At 25.2% G+C, this 25,430-nt stretch overlaps 2 protein-coding genes across 3 annotated transcripts in view; one reads left to right on the top strand and one right to left on the bottom strand.

Moving 5' to 3' along the window:
• The window catches only part of LOC129972945 (protein prune homolog 2-like), a 31,033-nt gene extending 12,968 nt beyond the window's left edge, over positions 1-18,065 (bottom strand). The window contains exons 1-10 of one of the 2 annotated variants that reach the window (XM_056087269.1): positions 17,780-18,065; positions 16,493-16,597; positions 15,089-15,232; positions 11,332-11,468; positions 10,443-10,552; positions 9,495-9,650; positions 6,637-6,731; positions 6,382-6,543; positions 4,223-4,382; positions 239-272 (exon numbers count right to left, since the gene is read on the bottom strand). In XM_056087269.1, the coding sequence (XP_055943244.1) occupies positions 239-272; positions 4,223-4,382; positions 6,382-6,543; positions 6,637-6,731; positions 9,495-9,650; positions 10,443-10,552; positions 11,332-11,468; positions 15,089-15,232; positions 16,493-16,597; positions 17,780-17,815 (1,139 nt within the window). In that variant the 5' untranslated portion in view covers positions 17,816-18,065. The remainder of the gene's footprint in view (positions 1-238; positions 273-4,222; positions 4,383-6,381; positions 6,544-6,636; positions 6,732-9,494; positions 9,651-10,442; positions 10,553-11,331; positions 11,469-15,088; positions 15,233-16,492; positions 16,598-17,779) is intronic. The other variant, XM_056087270.1, reaches the window with a different exon arrangement.
• A 322-nt stretch (positions 18,066-18,387) lies between these two features.
• On the top strand, positions 18,388-25,110 carry LOC129972976 (V-type proton ATPase subunit F-like). Its single transcript, XM_056087309.1, has 6 exons — positions 18,388-18,593; positions 19,686-19,767; positions 20,718-20,800; positions 23,507-23,629; positions 24,709-24,760; positions 24,962-25,110. Exons 1-5 carry the CDS (start codon positions 18,540-18,542, stop codon positions 24,736-24,738), a joined length of 372 nt encoding a protein of 123 aa, XP_055943284.1. The 5' UTR covers positions 18,388-18,539; the 3' UTR covers positions 24,739-24,760; positions 24,962-25,110.
• The last annotated feature ends 320 nt before the right edge of the window (positions 25,111-25,430 follow it).

Genomic DNA, 25,430 nt, shown 5'->3' with positions numbered 1-25,430 from the left:
AAATTTAAATACAATATTATAAATAAAAATTCAAAAGTATAGTAATAAATAGTTCAAAAATCATAAAATGGAAGAGTTCTTGGTAGAGTAATATCCATAATAAACAATATATATCAAACCTGTGAAACATTTTTGGAATATTTCAGATCTAAAAAATTGAGTTATAAAAAACAAAATCAAAATTTATGCATGAATTTTGAAATAAAAATAATAAATGAGAATTGCTTTTAATGCTTACCGGTTATCACAAGAATTATTCAATTCTGAATGGTCTGAAAAAGTAAAATTAAAAAAATTATAAAGGTGGCACAAAAAAAGTTTGTACACTGAATTTGTTTTTAATTATTTATATACAAAACCCCCCAAGATTTTATAAATGACTGATAAATACGTAAAAAAAGAGTAGCTACAAAAGGCTACACAAACAAGCTGCTCACAACACAAATTTTTATAAATGATAAAAAATCTCAAATAATTATATATATTCAGCACATGAACTAAAGATTACAAAGCTTTATTATATTATGAAAAGTTTTAAGATTGATTTATTATCAATAAAATACAAAATAAAAAAATTCTTTAAATATTTAACATTTTATTCCAACTAAAAAAAAAGTATTCTCTTATAAAATATTCATCAGCACACACATGTGGAGCATCTAGTCATACTTCTTAAATAATTTATGATTTGTACATATTAATCCCTTTAAAATAAAAGGCTAAATTATTTTAATCATCAAAATTTTTATACATATTTTAGAGAAGATATTGTGAGAAAATAAGTGATAGAATACAGAATTCAATTCTAAACAGATAATAAAGTATATATTTCAGCAAAAGTGTACTCCTAGAGGGAGATGAATGAAATGAGAAGCCAGGAAATAATTTTCATGTTTCACATAATTACTATATACAAAGAAAAGTGTATTCAATTGTTTTTCCAAAATATCAGACCATTTGTTAACGATCTAATGGAAAATTTCGGCATAAGTTCTTTCACAATGCAGTTCATTTTCAAGTGGTTTTAAGATGGGAAACATCATTTCATATAAGGTGGACTTATAATTCAGTGGTTTCCCATTTCATAACTAAGTAAGAAATTCAGAGACATTCAAGAAGTTAAATTTGAACCATATTAGAAAAAGAGACAGTCTCGAATTTGTCTATTTTTAATAAAGATTTATATTTTCAAATCATTATAGCGAACAATGAAAAAAAAAACATGAAAGTTCGATTAAAAGGATCAATAGATTGGGAGGAAAATATTGGCTATTCATCTTAATTTCTTATACTGAAATAGCTGGTGACATGATTTAAACATCTGATATATTTGAACAAACTTCTATTTTCTACTAAGAGAATTAAAATCATCCTTTATCCAAACATCCAAGACCTTTACTTTGAAATTTACTTGCAAATTTAAATAACTCAATGCATATGTTGTAAAAATCAGTCAAATTATAGCTCAATATGCAATGATCTCAAATAATTAAATATCAATAATTAAATTTTTAAAAAAATGGCAAAACCTTTGAAATTAAATGATTAATAAAAAAAAACTTTCATTTCTTAAAATTTTGCAATGAAACCATAAGGATTATATCAATAATTAATAAAAAAGTGGAATAAAAATAAGTGTTCCAAGTTCCATATTCTACTTGGTAATAATATTTTTGCAACGACAAAAAAGCTTTTCATATATCTAAGTTTGATTTTGAAAAAGAGTGTTACATTTAACAAATTACTGTTTCATGAATGTGAATAAAATTTTAACAAACTATACTAATTTTTTTTAGTACAGTGTGTATTAATGTAACATTTTTAATTACTAAAAAGTATAGCCTTTAAATGCATTCTAAATCAATGGGCAATAAATATAAATCCCTTTATTCATAAAATCTGTATAGGAATTTAGAACAACTAATGGACATTAAAATAAAGTATTCTTTCAATGACAGATGAAAAATTTAAAAGAAATTAAAAGTTAATAGTTATCTATAATTTTTAAATATTTCAAAAAAAAATTTGTTTCCTACAATGTTAAGAACTTTCAGCAACTTCTTTCTTTTTTTTTTATTTTAAGAAACATATTTTTACAAGAAAGCAATCAATGAAATGTAGACTTTAATTTTGATAATTATTTTAAAAGATAGATAATGATCTCTCAAAAAGAAATTATCTTTTAAAAACCCAAAATCATACAAAGTACAAAAAATATTAATTAAATAGATAGTTTTTTTAAACAATAAATTTAATGACTGAGTTTAAATTGATTGAAAGCAACTATATAATTTCTTTTTATTAAACACAATTAAATAGATGAACAGAAAGCTATTTTTAATACACATGCTTTTATGCAGATTCCTTTTCTTTCTAATGTTGAATGAACAACATGTATTGGTATTTACAACAGTAAAATACATTACCTTGTTAATTTTATGATTCCAATATAGAGAATTCTGAAGCAATTATAATATTTTGAAAAGTTAGAAAGTGGAAAAATGATATAAAGAATAATATATAAACAAGAGAATATAATAAAAGAATAATTAATAAAAATTATTGCATCAAACAACTCAAACTTCACTCTGATTTCACTGTTATAAAAGGTCAAGCCTAATTAAATAGTAAAAACAACAAACCCTGATAAACCTTAAATTTGATTTAATTTAAAGGGATTGACTATTTAAAGGGCAGAAAAAAAAAACCCAGAGAAATTTATTCAGATTTTCTTCATATATATATATGTTCTTGGTATTGTGAATAAATCAATTATTTTATTCCAAGTTATTTCATGAAATAACTAATCAGATTCTATGAAACAATGAATTTCATATTTTAAGTTGCTGACTTCAAATCAGTCCAGACTTAAATCTGTGAACTGATCTGCAGTAAATAAAAATCAGATTTGACTGCTTAGAATATAAAGAGTATAAGTCACAAATACAAAAGTTAAATATGCAGAAATAAATATAAGATTTCTACAAATGAAATAAATAGACAGCACTGATATTGCAATGAAACTTACATTTTTATAACTAAGTGTACATTCGAAAATATTAAAATGTGGTTTCATGTTATTATTATTGTATTTTTCACCTTTTATAATTATACTATAAAGTAAAAGATAGTGCTATTAGTTAATTCTAGTTTGGAACAGTAAGAAAGCCTAAAATAATACTATTAATTTTTAATATATAGAATGATTTTGAAATAAATAAAACCACACCAATAAAAGAAAGGAAGAAAACAAAATTTTATTTAAAGTCATCCCACATAATTAATACAAGAATAATAAATATAAATAAAAATTTTAATCTGCTGAACACTGTGTAAGGCAAGAACTATCTATTCATATATTTATAAAGCCACTAATGAACACAAATTCAACTAACAAGAAATAAACATGGGATGCACAGCCTTGCATTGTTACTATAAATAATACAGTTGAAATACTATAGATTCATCCAAGGAGCAAAACCATTTAATTAAGAGCATTTTTATTAACTACTCAGATTAGAAAAATCACAACACATTTAGGTTATTTGAAAAAAAAAATCTTTGTGAATTTTTTTATGAAAAAGGTTAGTTTTCTTATATTATTCATTTAAATATTTTTTTTCAATCAGTTTGCTGTGCATTCAAGGAAATTTCCAACTTATGACAAAGCAGATAAAAGAATTCTAACGTGTGTTTTTTTTACAAACATTAATAATATAAAAAAAATCCAATAAATGAGATTCAAAAAGTAAATGATTTTACTATATTGTCTTTCTTTCACTTAGACATTTTTTTTAAAAAATAATTCAGTAACAAGTAAAAATATTAACAATAAAACAAATGCAAACAATTTTTAGTGCTAGTAGTAATGCATTTAGAGTTAGGTTGAAGTTATTGAAGAGTTACAAATAAATGCTTCAATTATGTTAATACCGATTTCAACATATATGAAACACATATGTCAAAATTAAAAAAGTGGCTTAACTACAAACTCATACAAAAAAAATAAATCTTTTTTGATAATAAAAAATTTGAAAAAACTGATTGAATTAGAATTTAAATGATATTACATAACTGTCAGAACAGAAAAGAAAATTAATTTGTGACAAGAATGTTTATTAGCAGAATTTAATATGCAGACACTTTTTTTTTAAGAAGATTATGTAATGTGTCTATTTTATGTTAGATGATTTAAAAATTCAATAATACATTTAATCTGTACCTGATAGATCAATTTTTAAATAATTCTGCATGGCTGGTAAAACAAATTTTCGTGTTAAAGCAATATTTTCTTGTTCAAAAAGAGTTAATGGATAACCACATAAAGGCAACTGCCGCAGACCTAAACTTGGATTTTCTAACTTCTGCAGATATTTGGAAATCTAACAAAGAAAGAAGAAAAAATTTCAATCAGGTAACACAGCAATATTTATATACAACACTTTAGAATAATTTATTTTCCATCAAGGAGCACATATCAGTATTTAAATTAAATCTCAATACTGTACAGTATATAAATAATTTTACAAATATCTCAAATGTTAATAATAATAAAAAGAATTATATCAGCTCTTTCTCCCAATAAATTTTAGTTTTATTTAAAACAATCTTCAATCTGAAACTATACATGAAATTTTGCATGCCATTTTATAGAGTTAGGAATAAGAAAGGTTATAAAAATATTTTTCAAATATTAAAAACTAGCCACCTTTGGTGACCATCTGGTTTACTGGCATTAATGGTACTAAGAATTAAATTTTTTGTAAAAATATGTCTTAATGATTTTCTTAACAAAATACTTTTTTTATTAAACATTTACAACATGATATTTGCAATGCAATTCTAGAGTCTATTTCTAGATCATACTTCTGCTAGTCAGTCTTCTTCTGCTATTTATTAATTTTAATTATGTCTTAAAATATTAAATAATGAGTAATCAAAAGTCAAACTTTAGTGTTTTTGCTTGATTTCAACTTTACTTCATTTTGCAATTTCTGAAATAATTATTGCAAAAAGTTTTTTATATGCCAGCTTAAATTGTAAATATTTGTTTTTTCAAAGATTTTGGTTTAACTGTTATATGATGCATCATTTACTTTTCATTCATTTTTAATCGTCCTTATTAATGTAAGATCATGCAATGTTACTGAGTCTTTCCTACAGATGAATGGAGTAGGGAATGTAGTCAACCTTGGAGACCAGCTGGTCTGCTAGAAATATTGGACATACCTTTATTTAAATCAAAAAGGCATAACCTCATGATTATGAATTTGGCAAATTATCAGACATTAAAATCATATTATTTTAACTGTCTTACATATGCTTCATCACTCACTGTGCCCATGAGCTTTTCTAATACAAATCAATTCCAATCAGAGCATTTTTAAATGCCTAATAATCTGTCATCAAATTTCACATTATTGTATTCAATTGTTTTCTACTTGTAAACTACACAGATATTAAACAAAATTCTTTAACTTTCAACAATGGAAGAAAACCAGGCATTTAGATAGGAGATGAAACAATGAAAATGGTTTGAAATTCAAAGCAACAATGTAATCTATTGTTGTAAATTAGGCAAAAAATATTTTTTTGAAAACTGCCAAAATTTAGGAAAAATTTGCACAAATATTAAATTAATGCCAATTAAAATATACATAATTTTTAAACTTGAAAGGATGTAAAACTCATTTTTGTACAATAATATTTTCAGACGTTATCACAGAGAGACTCCAAAATTCAGCTTAATTTTTAATTAACAATTCTAATAAAAATTTTTAAATATCACTCCAATGTGCACATTACCATTATCCTAAATACACATATGGTACAGTTGGTAGCTGTAGGTCAAACAGTCTGGTTTATAGAGTACCAACACACACACACACACACACATATTTATCATTATTAGCAAAGGTAAAATATATAAACAACATTTTTGCAATTCAAAGACTATTTTTTAAACATTATATATTATGGATATGATAATAAAAATGAAACCGCTATAATATTAATGAAGGACAATTATTTTAATCAAATAATGCTTGAAAATGAATATTTTAAGTAGATACTTTAGTAGTATACTTTTTAAGTAGACTTTACATTATTTTAAGAGATTTTTGAAATTTTAAAAAATATATAAATAAATATGAAATATCTACTTCTACTAAGAAGCATTTAAAAAAAGCTATTCTGGATAATTAGATTATTAACATGATTATACTCAGGTAAAGTTACATATAAAAGTTTGTACTGTATCTAAATAATGTTTGTATCACATTTCAATTTTTTAGAGATCAACTTGTATATATATAAAAAAATAAATACAATATTTCAAAGAAAAGTATATAATGTTTTCTAATGAGCAACATTATACTTTACTTTTTCCAGTGATGAAGGATTTTTATCATAAGCTGCAATTTGTCTTCGAACAATAGACTGACCCTCAGCAACTTTCATTCCAAGCAAAATGATTGAATTGAGATTTTTAGAAGATGCCATTTCTTCAAGTGCAGAACGGAAAGATTCCTCCTGCAGCACATCCTAACAAGAATAAAAAGTAAAATTTCTAATGTCAAAATCATGAGCTGATATGTGATGCAAGATGAAATATGTAAATGTAATTTGTTTATGTACCTGTAAAAGACCAGGATATGAAATAAGAGCAATAGATGTAGAATTATCTGATATCAACTTGGTATCCTTGTATAGCAACTGCACTGGAGTCAATTCTAAAGAAGAAAAATTACAAGTTGAAATTTATATGTCTGTAAATAAACACACACACACAAAAAAAAAAAAAAAAAAAAAAAAAGGGAAAATGTACATTATTTTGTGTTCAGTTCTCAATTGGCAGCTATTGGAGTTGTTCAGGATGAAAATACTTTCACAACTAACATTTCTAATTAAAAAAAAAACTTTTATATAAAATATTATTGTACATCAAATCTCTTACCATCTGAAACATATTTTTAAAAATTAAATGCAAATATCAGTTTAATCAAATGGTTTTTTAAAGTGACCAAAAGCTAATTTTTTTTTAAAAAATGATATAAAATCAAATTAACCATGACGATATAAATTTAATTAATTTTAATTTTTATATATAAAGTTCATATCATGTATAATATCAATTTCAGCAAACAATTTTTAAATAATGAGCATTATTCTATTAAGGATAAAACAATTTCTGAAACTCGGATTTATATCTTCAGAATAATTATCTTCCAAAAGAGCTAATTTTGACACAATAAAATGCCACTTTGTAAGCATAAAAGCAATTTTCACTTATATAGATTTACATAAAATTTTAGAGAAAAAATTAAAAAATTACTGAAAAGGCATTTTCCCAATAATTAATATTTTAATTTGTGAATCCCCCCTCCAAAAAAAGAACCATTGATAAAAATGTTATTTATATTAAACAACATATAATGTGTGTACCCTATTTAATAGCACATTTTCATCTACCCAGCTTCTAAAAAGTGTTGTTTGTTTTTTTCTATTTTTTTTAAATTTCTGTCATAAAATGAGAAGATTGTTTTTTATCAAGGAAATTTGACACTAAATTTTGATAATTTGATGTGAGGCCTACTTTTTTTTTTTTTTTTTTTTTTTTTTACAACAGTATCATTTATCAAAGAACAATAAAATCTATTAAAATAACTTTTATGAAAATTTCATCATTGTTTTGTTTTAATGTTTTATTTATTTCAGATGAGAATGTACTGAGATTGTATAAGTTTCTTGCATTTAAGTAAGACATTAGAAAATGGGTCTAAAAAATGTGCAAAAATTTTATACTTGAACTTCTTTTGCTGTTATAAATATTTTAAAACACAACAAATTTTATAATTATCCCTAGTAAAACATTAGCTTAAACTAAAAAGTCAGAAAATATGAATAAGAGTGTGCTTAGGTATAAAAAATGTAAGTTTGTAAGTGACTGCAGGAATAGGATATATTTGGCATCTTTACTATCCAACCTGGACTTTTATCACACTAGCCAGACAGAAACAGCCTACTTATTTTACAGAAGTAGTGCAAAAGAGAAACATCATAAGAGCAAAATAAAATACTATTTCATTACCTATGACTACTTTATTAGAAAATAGCAAGCATGTATTATTAATCTTGAAAAATTTAAATATACATTTCATCTGGATTATACACATGCATTATGTTGGATTAATTCTCATCATTTTGATTTATTTTTAGAAGATATGAATCACACTTTATGAGCTATCATACCATGTTAATTGACAAACATCTGACCAATAATGTAATGTGTAACAGATTTTCATAACAATTATGAATTGAATCCATAAATTTCTAGTCAGAGTTCAGATTCCATCTCAGTTATTGTGACCCACATAGTTTAAAGAAATATTATGTTTGCTGCTAAAAAGGCAATTGTCTTTAAAATTTCAAACACTATTCAATTTTCTAAATATCTATTAACTCCAATTCTTTAAATTAATTTAAGTACTTATTAAATTCAGTCCATCGTTCAGATTTACTTTTAATCTTTTTCTACTAATCACTATTCTTCCTCTCTAAACAGGAAGAGGGTATCAATAAGTAATGCATATAATTTTGAATGCAATAATAAAAAATGCAATGAATAACAATATGACATGAAAGTGAAAGTATCATCAATTTATTATTTTCTGACATAACTGACACTCTTGTTGAGGCATTTATTCAGCTGATCAGTTTGAAAATCCTGGTCACTTGTTCGACCTTCCCCTTTCCAACTGTGCAAAATACTCAATATGCAGCTTGAGTTTGGCACTATCAGGTTTTCAACTATTTGGACCCAAGAAGAAGTTCTTGACTATCAAAAGTTTGTTTCTAATAACAATCTGAAATGGACTAACAATATTGCATGATACTGTGAATTTCAAACTGATTCAGTGCAGGAACAAGTACTTCAACATGAACAGCAGCAGTGTTAAAAAGTAACGAATTAGTCATACTTTCATTTCATTTTATATTGTCATGAATTACATTCTTTTATTATGGTATTCAAAATTATGTGCTACTTATTGTTTAGTTAAGTTTAATTAATTAACATCCTATTTTGACAGCAAACCAGGGCTATTTTGGGAGGGACCTTTGATTTTACACCATAGTCAGAAGATGAGGATGATGCCAGAGCTAGCACCCCTTCTCCAAATTACTGCACCATGCCAATGAGAGGAAGCTTGACCCAAGACATCAGATCAACATACAAGGTGATCTTTGGTGGAATTAGGTCTCGAACCTGGAGTGTTCCAGCTCCGAGTTCAGACTTTATCCTTAGGTCATTGCAGTCCTTAGATTACTAATTGATATCCCTTTGTACTATACATTTGTAATACGTATATAAACTGAATAACTAATTTAATTAACTATAAACAATTAAAAACAAGTTTTCAGATCAAACTGATTCTGTAAATGCTATACAAGTCTTTTCATTAGATTATTATATTAGATATGATTAAACAACTTACTTGATACATCAAATTTAACTTTCTGTAATGTTTCAAAAACTTCATTTCTATTAACTCCTTCCAGAATTGTTTCCAATTTTGCAATTATTTTTCTGTCTTTCTCTGTTACTCTTTGAGCTGTTTCATTTAAGCATATAGTATCAAGAAGTATTGTTCCTGAAAAAGGAGAAACAAAATGAATTAGAAGAATTAATATAAAAAGGTATAAATGCTCTAACAAAGTATTTATACAAATGCCATAAAAAATATAAAAAATAATTGTCTAATATAACTTATTTTGTTATAATATATTTAAGTTTAGGATGAATCAAAAGTGGTTTAGTGATTTTATTTATACTTTTGGAAATGGCAAATATAAATGAATTATTTTTAAATAGAATGAAATAATAATTTCTAAACCAAATCTTTCACTCTGTACAATACAATATATATATAGTGCAGAAAATAATATAGCAATTTGAATAAACAGAATAGTAATTTTTCTTGCAAAAGATTAACATATTTTATTTTAAACTCTTTATATGTTCATCTATTGAATTAGTGACTATTAAACTTTTAATTTATATAAAATTGAAATGCATGTTTGGATTCATAGGAGGTAGTTAATATTTATTAGATAAAAACAGACTTTATGCATCATTTAAAGGCTATAGCATATATTAATAAATCCAGACAATATATTTTTATGATAATTTCTGTTACTTAATTATATACCTTAAATACAAAATAAACTTCATTAATATATAATAAGTATATATGTAACTTATTGAATTCTTTTTAAAACCATTTTACTGAACTATGTAAATTATGATAAAAATGTTTCTGTAAATTAGGTAATTTGAATATGCAAATTATTAAAAAGTAAAGCAGCTAAAAAAATTAATGCTATTTTGGAATGCTAAAAAAAAAAAAAAAAAAAAAAAAAAAAAATATTGGCATCAGACTTACCATAAAGAAGCATTGCAACTTGTGGGTCCATAATAGAGACACTAGAATTAAAAATTTCTTCTGCAACCAATGTGCAACAGGAACCAACTGGTTCTACTTTTGCATTCATTCTAAAGAAAAAAATATCAGAAGCATATCTTAATGTTGTAATAATCAAAAAAAAGTGAAAATAATGACACAGATTAATGCTATAATACCTATATGTAAATGTATTTGCAGAAAAATCAGCATTATCACTATTATTTAAAATGCTCCTTTTCTCCTCGCCTAAAGTAATGAAAACTTACAAAGAGAATTTTAAACTACAAAACTTACAATATTTCCAAGATATCTTGGAATTAAAATATTTCCAAGATATTATTTGATAACTGAATAGAACCAAGTGAAGATCTGAGAATATTTAAAAGTTTTAGGTGAAAAGGTCTCATACTTTTGGCATTCACCTTATTATTTAGTTTCAAATACAATACAAGAAAAATCTATTGTCAAAACAAATACAAATATCACATGTGGCATAAAAAATCAGTAATCAGAATTTGCATCAAAACACTATGTTTGGCTTCACAAGATTTTTAACTTCAGTTAAGAATACATATTTATTCAGGCAATAGCTGGATTAAGAAATTACTCTCTGATCAAAAATATTTACAAATTCAAATCTCTGCACTGAATAGTAGTTTAGCTCTTGCTCACATTTTCACTGACAAAAGAATGGAAATTTATCATAAGAATAAAAAATTTTAGTTACTTTTCAAAAATATAACAGAAATGTCAGTAAATAATTTCAAAATATATATGGGTGAAGAAAGACATTTGACAGCATTTTCAAGTGATTTGAAAAATTACTTGATCATATTAAATTTTTATCAAGTGAAAAAAGAAAATATACTTTTTTAGTTTGTCAGGATTGTCAATTTCATGATGATCAAAAACTTGAACAACTCTAGAATCCAAATATGATTGTTCAACACTCAATGAATTGTGATCAACAAGAACAAGACTCAGCTTGCCTTTTTCATGTAAAGCCTGCAAATACATTAAAAAAATATTATAAAATATTCAAGCTATCATTAGAAATAAAATAGAAAAGGGAGAAATCCTAATTCTGTCAAAAATATTATATCTTTTGGTATTTTCTTTTTGCATTTACAATATTTAACATCAACCAAACATGGAAAAGATCATCTCAGTTTTCTATTAGCATTTCTAGTACTAAAATGCGCACCAATGAGTCTAATATAAAATACACTACATCGTGATCAAACATTCACAACTGAAGGTTGTTATACTTGACAAGCTTTCCAATACCTTTCTCTAATGGAAAGTGGTATATTTGATGTGTAAAAATAGTATAAAAGAAGAGAAAAAAATTAAGGCAATCATTTTTACAACTGCTTTTCTTAAAGGCAACATGATAAACATTTCTTAATATGATACATATTTTTTCACTTAATAAACTCTCAAAATTTATTGGACATTTCACAACTGTAAGAGTAAAACACTTATTAGAAGATTTCAACTTCCTCTTAAATAAGTTTCACTTCTCTATTATTCTGAAATTAATGCATGTTTTTTCATCACAGTATTAGTAAGAAAAAAAGAAAATTCAATAGAAAATTAGAATATATGAAATTTAAGATTAGAATATCTGAAATTTAATAACGATTTAAAAGTGGTACTTACAGTTTAGAAGAAATTTTAGACAAGCAGATAAACACTATTCAAATCAAAATTAAAGCATTTGAGAAAAGGGGGAAAATCCTCCTAGATTCCTAGGCATTACCAAGAAGTTATATTTAAATGTATTGAATGTATAAAAAGGATTCATAAACTACTGAAATTATAATCATAACTAGCATATTCCTTGGGGAATTTTAAAAGTTGGACAGGGGATCTTAATCTAAAATGCAATTCTGAGTATTAGTATTCTACATGCAACTATATACAGGGTGATTCAAAACTTATTGTTCAAATTTCATGGGGAGGTAGGGAATACATCAGGAAACCGATTTCACATAGAAAAGTATGTCCATTAACGTCATCTGAATGGACAAAATTGATAAGTGAAGCAAACACAAGGAAATAGCATAGCTAAGTGAAAGCGAATGTGACTTTTATTCTAACAAGGTAAATTACAGGTTAACAGAAACACAGGCTGTGTTTGTGTAATTTCAATTATTTACACAAACACGGCTATTGCATTGACCACTCAACATTTTCAAAAAACGTCCGACATATCACGGACAATGCCTGCAGTGGCCACTATTCATCCAATGCCATTTTACTGTAGATAGGGGTCTCATACACTTAGAATTTCATGACCCCCCCCCAAATCATGGGTGATCAGGTGACCAGGGTGTCCAAGCGATTGGTCCACCTCTGCCGATCCATCGAGCTCTGAATGTTCTGTTCAGGTAACCACATGTGACAATTGTGCTATGGGCTGGAGTTCCACCATGTTGATACCACATATCTCGGCACATATGCACAGGAACAGCATCCAGAAAAGTTGGTAACATTGTCTCCAGAAAGATAAGTTTCTCTGGCCGACCAACCGTGGCAGTAACAAGTAAGCTCCCAACAACTAGTCACCAATGATTCTAGCCCACACATTCACAGCAAAACGATATTGTGCAGTGTAACTTCTACTACCAGACTCAATTAACAGTGACAGTAGTCGAGCAAGCTATACATTGGTTGGGTACACATAGCACCTTCTACATATGCATGCATACATTTGCGCAAATACTTTCCTATGTGAAATCACTTTGCTGACATATTCCCTACCTCGCCATGAAATTTGAATTATAAATTTTGAATCACCCTGTACTCATCAAATATTCCAGTTTGATCTTTTCATGCAAGTAAAATATTTTATGAACAGATACGTATTTTATTTAAAAAGGAGAATTTCAAAAGTAATTACAAAGAATATTAATGAATTTCACAAAAAAATTATTGCAAGTTTGGTAAATGATTGATAACTATTTTCAGAATTATATCTAATGTATTAATCAGATTCATTAAAAAGTATGAATTAAAAATTAAAATTCATTGATATTAAATCATAAGAATTCCTTGGACTGAATTGGATATTAGAGATTATTAGTGTAAGAGCTAATGGTAGATGTACAAATGGGGAGGTAGCGGCACATGATAGTATATAAAATTGTTACAGATAATGACTTTTTTTAAACATTTTATTGCCTCATTATTCACTTTGATGACAAACTGATACACCAGGAATATTGATTGTATTTAATTTTTTTAAATTGTGTAGATACAATTTCATGCTCGATTCCACCAAATTATTAGACTTCAAAGCTGTATTATTTTAATAGTCTTACATATGCTCTGTTTATTGTCTACATGAATTTTTCTAATGGAGATCAATAACATAACATCATAGCACTATTAGAAATATAAATGCCTGGTTCATCTATCATCTAAATTTCAAGTACTCTACTATTAATTTTTCGATTCATCTCATAATTTATATATATTAAAGAAAATCCTTTTTTAAATTTTAACAATTTAAAATTATCAGGTAATCAGATAGTTGAAGAAACAATGGAAATGATTTGAACTCCAGGGCAACAATGTTTTAATGTTGGAAATTAGGTTTAAAAAAGATATTTTAAGCAAAAATCATTAAAAAGACAATTTTTAAAAATTTTAAATGCCATAAAATTTATTTGTTGCCAGAATATTTTTAGAAAATATTGTGAAAACATACCAATTAAAATTTAATTTTTAACTCATAAAAATTCTAATCAAAAAGTTCAAAATAATTACTCTAAGGTGCACATTCCCATCCTCCAAAATCAAATTTGATAAATTAAGATTTATGTGCCAAATTCTGGCCAAACAGTCAAGCTTGTAAGATGCCAACACACACATTCATCATTATTATTAGTAAAGATGATGTTATAGGAAAATACCCCATTTTTAGATAATTTTTTTAAAAGTTTTGTAAGCATTACCCTTCAAATTAAAGAAGGTAAAGCGCAGAAAATAAGAGAACATAAGTAAAGCACTTAGTGTTAATATAGCTTCAAAAAAAGAGGACCCCAGTATTAGTTAAGCAAGTATTTGGTTTTGATATTTGCAAACTATGAAAGCGTGGGGGGAAAAAATGCATGCAACTAAGAAGTTAAAATGAAGTTTGAATTCAAATGATTAAAAGACATAAATAAATCGAAATTACATATAAAACTTTTATGTACAATGCAACTAGAATTATCATTAAATAAACACTTTGTCGTATGAAATTTCATGTAGAAATCAGACAGGTATATTAAAGCATTAAAGCATCAATATCCATGTAGAGTCTAAAATTAAAATAAAAAAACTTGAATTCAAAATGTAAAAAGGACAATATAAATTAATTTAGTTATATTATTATTCTGTAAAGAAGTTACATGTGAGCTATTTTGGAATGGGAAATTTTAAATAGTGATTAGATGATTTTTAAAGTTTTTGCACCAGCAACAAATAATTTGAAACTTTTTTTTTTCAAAGATGCAGCAAACTAGTGTGTATGTAGATATTTGTTAAAATTGGATACTAAGTCTATGAATCTACAGAATTATTATGTATAAAAATTTATTTATAGAAAAAATATATTTAACTAAAATATTACATACTTTTAAATCAATCTCATCAATGCAAATAACATCTGAAATGTTAATGCTTGTTTCTTCTAAGAAAAAAACTACTTCTGTTCGAACAGCCAATTCTTTTCTTTTTACATTTAAGACTGGAATTACAATATCAGCAGTTTTCTGCACCTGAAGATAAAAATGTTAAAAATTATATAAAAATATAAATAATATATAAATAGATAAGATATATAATAGATAAAGATATAAATAAAACAAGCATTTAAAAGTTGTGTTGAATGCATAGCTAAAAAAGCCTCCCTTACCTCATTAATTTTTCATGTACATTATTATATTCTAATTCTTAAACAACTCCCAATATTTTAAATTATTAAATCACACACGAAATCTTTTTGACAATTTACAACTTAAAAAATTAAAATAAAATATAATTTCAATACCAAATTAAAGCAAAGGAATGGTGAATTGTAAATCTAAGTATTTTAAACATTTTATGTCATGAAAATATTTCCCGCCTTTTTACTAGTTATAACTGCTTATGAAAACATCTTTTTTATATTGGTGCATATAGCCAACTTCTTTATGCTATTTAGAAATAGGCAGAATTTATAAAAAGCTCATCTCCATCACTATGGGCTACCTTGTGGTAATTCTGTCACAATACTGTAATAGGTAGCAAGAGAAATTTTAGCTTTTATTTTGGTTGCCTTTCAATGAATTATTTTTGTTTATATATTTTATATTTATCTTACTATTGCAAGGTTTTTATAAACATACTATTCCAATATTTTTATCCTATCTAACATTCTTTGAATCCATTTTCAATTTCTTTAACATTTATTTATATATACTTATTTATATATAAATACTTGAAAATACAATAAGATATAATGTCATACAATATATACATTATATAATGTATAAAACTAAATATTATTTGTTTACATGCATAATACCATATTACTCTTTTAGAATAGAAAGTCCCTGGAATTATTTAAATAGTTTCTATTAGTTCTATAACCAACTACTAGAAAATTTATAACAATTCCAATAATACAAAAAAAAATCTGCAATCATGGTGATTAAAAATTTAAAGAAAGAGAATAAAGCATTATTTTTCTACAAAGCCAGATGCAGACAATTTACTATAAAAGTTTTTCTTGTTTTAAAATAAAATGATATTTTAAAGAAAGAAAAACCATTAGTTTCCTAAATGGGAAAATGAAGACCATTTATTATAGAAACTAAGTATTACTTCCATAAAATTGTTATAAAATCAAATATATATAATCAAAGAAAAAAAACTACAATCTAATACAGTTATACAAATTTTACAATAGCAAAATTAAAAGTCTAAAAATTTCTTCACTCAAATAATGTTTTAAAATAAAATTTCTAGAAAAAATAATTATAAAGAATTATACAAACTTTAAAAATAAAATAAGCCATGACAAGTGAGGAAATAGCTGAATCCAAGTCACAGCTTTCATTTCCAAGGACAATTTGTATTTTAGAGGATTCACTGGCATTTTTCTGAAAAATTTAAAAATAGTAATCATGAAATGTAGAAATCATACACAGTGCAAGAAAGAGTCTAATTAAAAATACAATGTTATATTTACAAAATTAAAAAAATAAAGTTTTCCCATTAAGAAAAAAAAAATCTATGTATTATTATTTAACAACATTCGTATTGTATAATAAAAATAATTGTGGCAGAAATTTATATTTTACTTCCACAATGTAATTGCTAATAATGAATTCAACAAAATAAAAATCAATAAATGATCATTTTATATTGAATGAAATAATATTAAATGTATATTCAAGAATTTTAAGTTCAAAGATAGTCCTTGACACTTGTACATGTATAAAAACTTGCAAATCTGATAATGCGAGCAATTTTTATTTTTAAAAAAACTATTCCCAAATGAAATGGGCAATGAAAGCGTTATGATAATTTTAGAATTAAAAAAAATTTAGAATAATATATGATTATATTTTTTTGCAGAGTCCTGTAATAAACGTTTATAGCATCACCTATAGTTCTGTTACAAGTTTACTAATAGCTCTATTGAAAATTATGCTCAACATTAAAAATTTTACATTACAACAGTAAAAAAAAAATGAAAATAAAATAATTCAGGGGTCAGAACAGACCAGAAACCATGCTCATAAATGTCAATAGAAAAAACTTCAACCATTATTTATTAACTATAAATATATAAATCGATATATTTTTTATTACTTAAAATGGGCAGGTGTTTCTATTTAGTCAATACACTGATACGATTGCCAAATATAAACATGCAATTTGCCTTTCAATCAAGAATGGGTGAAACACTAACAGCGTTAGAACAAGAATTCTGAGGCTATAAAATCTGCATAAAACTTGTATATGGAATGCATTTTTATATACTTAATGCAGCAAAACATTTTTATACATAAGCACAAATACACAATTTTAGGAAACTCAATGTTCGATATTTATTATTTACAGCTATATAAATAGATCGACAACGTAAGGTACATATTTGATTAAAAAATGCATATTTAATCAAAATACACAGCTCCCTAAATTATGCAAATAAAAAATAATTTTAAAAACTATTTTCAACTAAAATATAATTTAAAAGACCTAAAAGAATGAATTCGCAACAAAATGCAAGTTAGAATTTTGTTTATATTTTATAATATTGAGTAAAAAATTCGAACCAGGTTATGCTTGCATTCCTGTAAGTAGAGCTCCATACTTTCGTTTATTTTGAAGGAGAACCAAACGTAACGTCACAAATATTAGAAACTGAATCATCGGCTCAAAAGTTCACGTAAAACATAAACACCCACAGATCCAAGATTTGACAAACTACAATTTTTCATTTTGCTACAAACAGTGATCTTCTTGAGAGCAGAAGTAGGCGGAGAAAACGTCATCGTTATTTGTTTACTAAATTCCTTTTTCTTTTTTAATGAAATTTGAATCAGATATTAATGGCTAATATATAAAATAAAATTCTTTTAATTTTATATATTAGTCAATTTTATATAAAATTCTTTTAAATTTTCCACCATTAAAGCAACAAGAGTCTTATAGTAAAATTTAATATTTTTTTTTCGATTTTGGTTAGTTCTGATAACGAAACTAAGAGATTTATTCAGTTAATATAATATATTTTTCATGATTGAAAAAAAAATATTTATAGTATTTCAAATTAATTTTATTCTGAAAGTGGAGAAAACAAGTCAATGCTGTGTTTTTTTAAATGAATTTTTTTAACTGTAATATTTGATTTATACCATAATGGCAACTTTATATCCATGTTTCTGTTTGTTGTCTTGTGACTTCCGGATTTGGAATTCTCTTTGCTCGTAGTTGTTTATATAGTAGAATCATATGCTATTTACTTGATCAAAAAAAATTATTATTAAAATAATTCATAACTGCTCCTAAAAGCTTTTCTAACTTCAGGAAATCATGTCAGCGATTGCTGCTGCGAAAGGAAAATTGATTGCAGTTATTGGCGATGAAGTAAGTGGGTTTTTAATTCATATAAAATTCAGTCATTTTTTTTAAAAATATTTTTAGTAAGATTCTTGAATTTTTATATTTTGAATGTTGTTGTAGATTATTTATCATTATATTATAAATTTCTCGACTGCTTTTATGAGAAAACTCGGGAATTGTTTATGAAATTAAAAATTTCTATTAAAATTTTTTGCTAGTAATGCATGAAAAGAAAAAAAGAGAATTTTTAAAAAACACCTATTCGTATGTAAAGTTAACCGCAGTTTCAAAACATATTTACAGTATTTTAGGTAATTTGCTCCTTTTTGTATGTATTGTAAATCTACTATTCTAAGAGTGATTTTTTTTTCTTTTTTTAATCACTCAGAATACGATTTTGATTTTTAAGATTTCTGATAAATTCTTTAAAATCTGAAACATTATTTAACTGTGTAATAATATAAAAAAATAAAGTATTCGCCTTATTTTTATTGTGCTTTCACAATTACATTTAGTACTTCTTACTATTCTTTTAAAATTCAATATTGTTTTGAATTTGAAATGAATTTTATATTATATTTATAATATACTTTCTGAAAATATAAAATTTTATGAGATGTTATATTTTCTTAAGTCTGTTAAAATGTTACAGAAAGAAAACAACATTGATGTTTGTTAGAATTAAACAAACTAGAAAAGACTGTATTAAAATAATTTTTACTTTGATATATAAAACTTTAAAATTAATAAAACAGTATATTTCTGACATTATAAAATATTTTAATATTTCTTATTAAATGTAATTTTATAAGTAATAATAATAATAAAATCTCAAAGACAATTTTTTTCCTTGTTATTAATCGAAGGGAATTCTTATGTAAAAGAAAATTTGATAATGGTCTATGGAAATAAAAAATACTGATAACAAATCAATAATTAAACTGTTACATTTGCCCTTCTTTGCTTTTACTTCTTTATTTACTACTTTGATATAATAATGGACAGAATCTCAAAATTGCTAGATTTTGGCATTGGACTCTTTTGTTGTAAATTGCTAAATTATGGTGAGCAAATATGTGTTATATATATATAACTAGTTAAAACTTTCATTTCCAGGATACATGTGTGGGTTTTCTTCTTGGAGGAATTGGAGAATTGAATAAATCCAGGCAAACTAACTTTATGGTTGTGGAAAAAAGTATAATAATCTTTATCATTTCTTCAAAAACTACATATTTGATGTCTGATTTTATTGACAGTTATCTTTAATAAATATTTTCTTAACATAGACATGAATGGCTATAAAAATTTGTATGTGATATAATGTTATAAAAAGAATGTTTAGAAGACGTTTTGCAATGGAAGCTAATGGAATTTGTTTGCTTATTGAACTTAGAAGATTATAAACTTATTCATAAAAGTTATTCTTTCTAATATTATAAAATGAAATATAATTTCATTTTTCAATAACACAATTTCTAATTTAAATATATAAATTTTTAAAATAAATATGGGAATAATGGTGTTTATTTTATGGTTTTGTTAGGTTATTTCTTGTATGTTGAATTATTTTATCTTAGAGAAATATTAGATTCTATTTTTTTTTTATGTTAAAAATTTGAAAAAGTTTCATTGATATACTTTTGTATAAGAAATAAATATTAGCAACTTCATAATTGAGTGAAACTTTTAGCCTTAAAGTTTCCTAAAATTATAAATTTTTTTATGAGAAAATTTTATTTTTGTGATGAAAATACATTTTGTCTCAGTGCAGTTGGTATAGCTATTCGCATTTCTTGTAACAGGAATTAGTATATTAATATATGCTATAATATATAAATCTTCTATAAAGTCATTCTTTGGTTTGTTATTTTTAATATATTATGTATGTATGTGTTAATTATGGTTACATATGGGGAATATTAATTATTAATTTTATTTTTTCATTGGTGCATTTATTACAAGATGAATTCGTGAATTATGTTATGTCTAATGAAAATGTACCAGTATTGAATATCTAACTTAAAAATTATGATACATTTCATTTTCTCAGAATATTTAAACTGTAAATAATGTTCGATTCTATTATTTAGATTTATTGTAGTATATAGTATGCTTATATTTTAATATTAGATTGTTGTGTTTTAGATACCTCAGCTAGTGAAGTAGAAGAAACTTTTAAGAATTTTGTGAAGAGGGATGACATTGATATTATACTTATAAACCAAAATGTATGTTAAAATTCTGTTCCTTCATATATTTAGTAAAATTTCAGTCTGAAATTTTCACTAAGAATTTTTAATGATATTTTTCATATAATTTCAATAAAATTATAACAGAATTTACATTCTAAACTTGTATGTCAAAATTTTATTAAAATAAACTATTTTATAATCATGCTTTAGAAATGTGTGTATTATCTATTAATAATATTTTTATTGATATTAGTGATACTAAGAATATAATTTTACATCACTCTTGTTATCTTTTTGTTTTAAAATAATTTTGGAATCTCGAGTTTTTTTTTAATGCAAACACAAGTTGTTTTTTTTAAATACAAACAATGTAATAGATATTTCTAAAATTTAATTAGTTGAAAATATTGTTTTGTAGTCAATATTCTATTGAAATTTAATGGTGTCATATCGTATACTATAAGGTACTTTATACAAATCTCTAAAGGAGAAAGTTTTTTAAATAATATCATTCTTACACATAATTTAAAAAATTTCTGACTGATAACACTTAAATTTCAGTTTTACTTCTAAGAATTCTTCAAAATTCTGCATTTATATGTAAGTATCTATGTGTGTGTTTATATATATATATATATATATATATATATATATATATATATGCATGTACATATACTTGTCCTTGTTCATGTCACTTTTTTTCTGACACATGTAGTAATCAGAATCAAAGCAAAATAGAATATCTTTATTTATATATTTAATTCAAATAAATCACATCAAAATTTTTTAACAAAATTTTCTGGAATCCAGGCATTTAGAAATGGAATATGGAGGATTACAATTACATGTAAATAAGGTAGATAGATAGTAACTTTTATCTGAATAATGATGCTTATATGTATACTGGACTGGTCAAAATTGTTGTAACCTTTTGAAAAAAGTGCATTTTTGAGACAGCATTTTATATAGCTTTTTGGAAATATAAAGCTATATATCATTTTGAAGATAATTTAACCAAAAATTCAATAAAATAATCTTTATAATTGTATTTTTATTGGAACAACATTTATAAGGAAGAAAAAAGAAACATGATATATGCAAAACTTCTTATTGGTGGTAGTTAATTCTTAATTGGGTATAACCTTTAGCATAAATTATGGCTTGCAGTGTCATTCAAAAAATTTCAAAAGTGCTTTTATTTTCTCTGCTGTTATTGTGTAATATCCTGATTGGATTATTGCCTCTATTTATTGGGTTTTTTTGCTGAATTGATTTCGCTATTTCCAAATCATTTGAAATCAGTTTTTACATATATTGACAACAGGATGCGGATCTGAATCCTGTTTAAATATAGGTGCTTCATTATTGGGGAAAAGTTCTCATACTGAAAGCAGCAGTTTTGAAATGTCTAAATGAAAAAATATTTCCTTTAATCATATAAATTCTGCTCACAACTGTTGCTATCATACATTCTCAGTCATAATAATCATAGAGTATTTAACAATAGATTTTGAATTCAAAATGGAAATATGTTCTTATTCTTTTCCTTGTGTTTTATGACATTACTGCCAAATAGTGAAATTTGATCTCTTCACCTTCAATTGCAGTTTCATTATTTTGAAGTCCAGATAAAATAGATTTTTTTTGCAGTTAAATGTTTTCAATTTTTATTTTAGATTTCAAACTGACTTTCTTTTTTGGAATTCTAGACCTGATAGATTCCTGCAATTTATGTTAAATGATTCTAGCACTCAATTTCATACTGCATTGTACTGTTTGACTTTGTATGCTGCCATATAATTTTCTTCTGCCACATAGATGCTGCAATTATCTGTTAATTATTCTATTGTCAATTGATGTTGTGCAAGTTTTCCTATTTTTATCAATGTGATTTTGTAATGACTGAGTTTCCTTGTGTTCCTTCAAAAATTTAGGAATATTGCTTTAAGTGAGGTTTTCACAAATTTTCTTATTAATTTCATTATAATTAAAGTCTTTTTCATGCAGTAGTGAAATTTTTATCAGTTTTTGAATAGCTTATCAATTCTGTGCCATTTTTAAAAAAAAATATTCTAATAGCTCACAAAATGGAAAAAAAATTTTTTTTTGAAGTGACCAATTTGGGAGCAGTTACTTACAATACATAAAAATGACCTCCCCTCAACTCCAAAACATGGCATCATTCTACTAATTTGACATGAATTCTACTCATAACAAGATAGTATATTATTGGTTGTGAAAACCATCATGCTCATTGATTACTTTCAAATGAAGGAAAGCTACCTCTTATCAACTAAAGCAATGTATGTTTCTTTCTTCTGGTTATTTTGCAAAAAATTTTAAAAAATATAATACTAAGTGTAAGTTTTTAGAATACAATTATATTTTAAACTGTGTACAGCCTTATGGTATTACCATCAATGTTATTGTTGTTAAGAACCATTAATTTTCCAAAATGCATCTTCTCCAAAAATTTTCCTCAATTTTGGCCACTACTGTATATGGTGTATATTTTCTGGAAAAAGAGCAGGTAAGAAGTTCTTCAAATTACAGATTTATTTTCCTTCTTCATTTATGAATGAGAAATGCTTTTAAAAGCTCTTTTCATATCTATGACCAGTAAATAATTTTAACTTTTCAGTTTTTAAGATTTTTTTTTCGAAGTTGCAAGGTGCTTTAGAATGGAATATGTACAAACCATAGACTGTTTGAAATTTTAAAGCATTATTATTATTATTACAGATTGCAGAGATGATTCGTTATGTTATTGATGCTCACACAAAGCCAGTTCCAGCAGTTTTGGAGATTCCATCTAAAGACCATCCTTATGATCCTAACAAGGATTCCATTCTTAGACGAGCAAAGGTATGGCTATTTTTTTTAAATCTGAAATAATACCAGTGTTCTGTGTTTTCAATTGTTATATTGGTTCGAAAAGCAATTATAAATTGAATCTCTCTATTAAAAAACAGATTCTTATTGGAAGGTATTTCTGTAATTAGATCTCTATTCCTAGAAATTAATTTTTTTATTAATGTGTTGTATAGTTTTTATCCATTTGATTCTTAGATTGTGCTGTGAGAAACAACTCGCGTAAAAGCTAGGTGTTGATTTCAGAAGCTTTAATAGTCACTCATTTGTTAAAGTTTTTGATTAATCCATAAGTTGATGACTGCCCATTAGTAGAAAATATTCTCGAATATTTTCTATGAATAGGAATCTCAGCACAGAAATCAGAAAGTACTTTTCTCCCTTTCAAATCACTGGAAAATAAGATATATGGTTCCCTTTGATCCTTTCTTTGCCGTAAAATGTTTCCTGCTAATCTGCTCTTCCCATATAGGAAAATAGAAAAGGAGAGTGAAACTGTCTGTACATGATGAGAGCAGAGACACATTAACTCAATGAAAAAATTAAACAATTTATTACTTACTGGCCATTAAAGTGGTGTAAAAAATATTACTAGTTTAGGCTCCTTATTATCCTTTGGGATAAGTAAAATAGCTAATGTTAGAAAGTAGTGCAAAGTTTACTAATTTAAAATTGTGGCATGGCAAAAATAAGTGGGATCTGTAGTATTTCATTGTTTTTGCTCACTCTCCTGTGATACTTCTTTTTAAAAAGTAATTTAAATGCACTAACATTTTGTCTTCTTATTACCCTTAAGACTGGTGCTTAAGGCATCTATATCCATCCCAGCCACCTGTTGTCTCAATCACTATGCTTCCAGTATTAAGATAAAGATTTAACTTCAATATTTTGAAATAAGCTAGCTGTTTTATTATATTTTTTAAGTATAAAATGATTTATCATTGTTAAAAAATTATTTATTTATTTTGCATCTGACAGTTTTTGTGAAAATATCTTTTTTTTACTGAAATGTTGTTTCAGTTACAAATAAAATGCTATTTGCTATCATTAAAATTTATTTGTATTAATTTCAGGGCATATTCCAAGCGGAAGAATATAGATAAATGTATCAGAAAGATCTTGCATGTAAGTACATGAATTTTATTTATGGGGAATTTATAGGCTCTATTAAATAATCAAAGATTAAAAAAATAAGCTTTCCTATTTTGCTTTATACAAAATAAATTTGTGTTTAAACATATTCTGTCTTTTTACATATTAAAAATTATTTATCAGATTCTTGTGTTTGAAAATAGTTTGATAAAAATATGTCTTTTTCTGTTACAGATTTCATTAACCTTGAAACCCACATTCCTAGGACATTATTATTCAAGACTTCTTTTTTGTATTATAATCGGATATTATTATATATTATTGTTTTGATCTGTAATGTTGATGTTTAGGATTATTAAAATAAATTATTAACTTTAAAATAATTATTATTCAAATTCTTGTGCTGTTGTTTCTTATTGGAATATTTAAAATTCCAACTTGATTTTAAAGCAGATGTTTTTATCTAAATCCAAAACAAAAAAAACCAACTGCTTGTTATAATTAAATAATGCATATCTGTTTTTGAAAATCATTTATGTTCAATGAAATAAAGTTATTTTCTGCTGCTTATATTTCAGATTACCAGGGGGGAGTATCATATAAGATTACTTCTTTAATATATGGTTTTAAGATATTAAATCGACTCATTTATGTGTTCATATTTCTATTTCAAATATATCAATTGATCAAAATGAATATTACA

Source organism: Argiope bruennichi, chromosome 6 (assembly GCF_947563725.1).
Source record: "Argiope bruennichi chromosome 6, qqArgBrue1.1, whole genome shotgun sequence".
Taxonomy (NCBI): domain Eukaryota; kingdom Metazoa; phylum Arthropoda; class Arachnida; order Araneae; family Araneidae; genus Argiope; species Argiope bruennichi.
The sequence above is the reverse complement of the archived record's forward strand: the minus strand, read 5'-3'. Positions and strand labels throughout refer to the sequence as shown.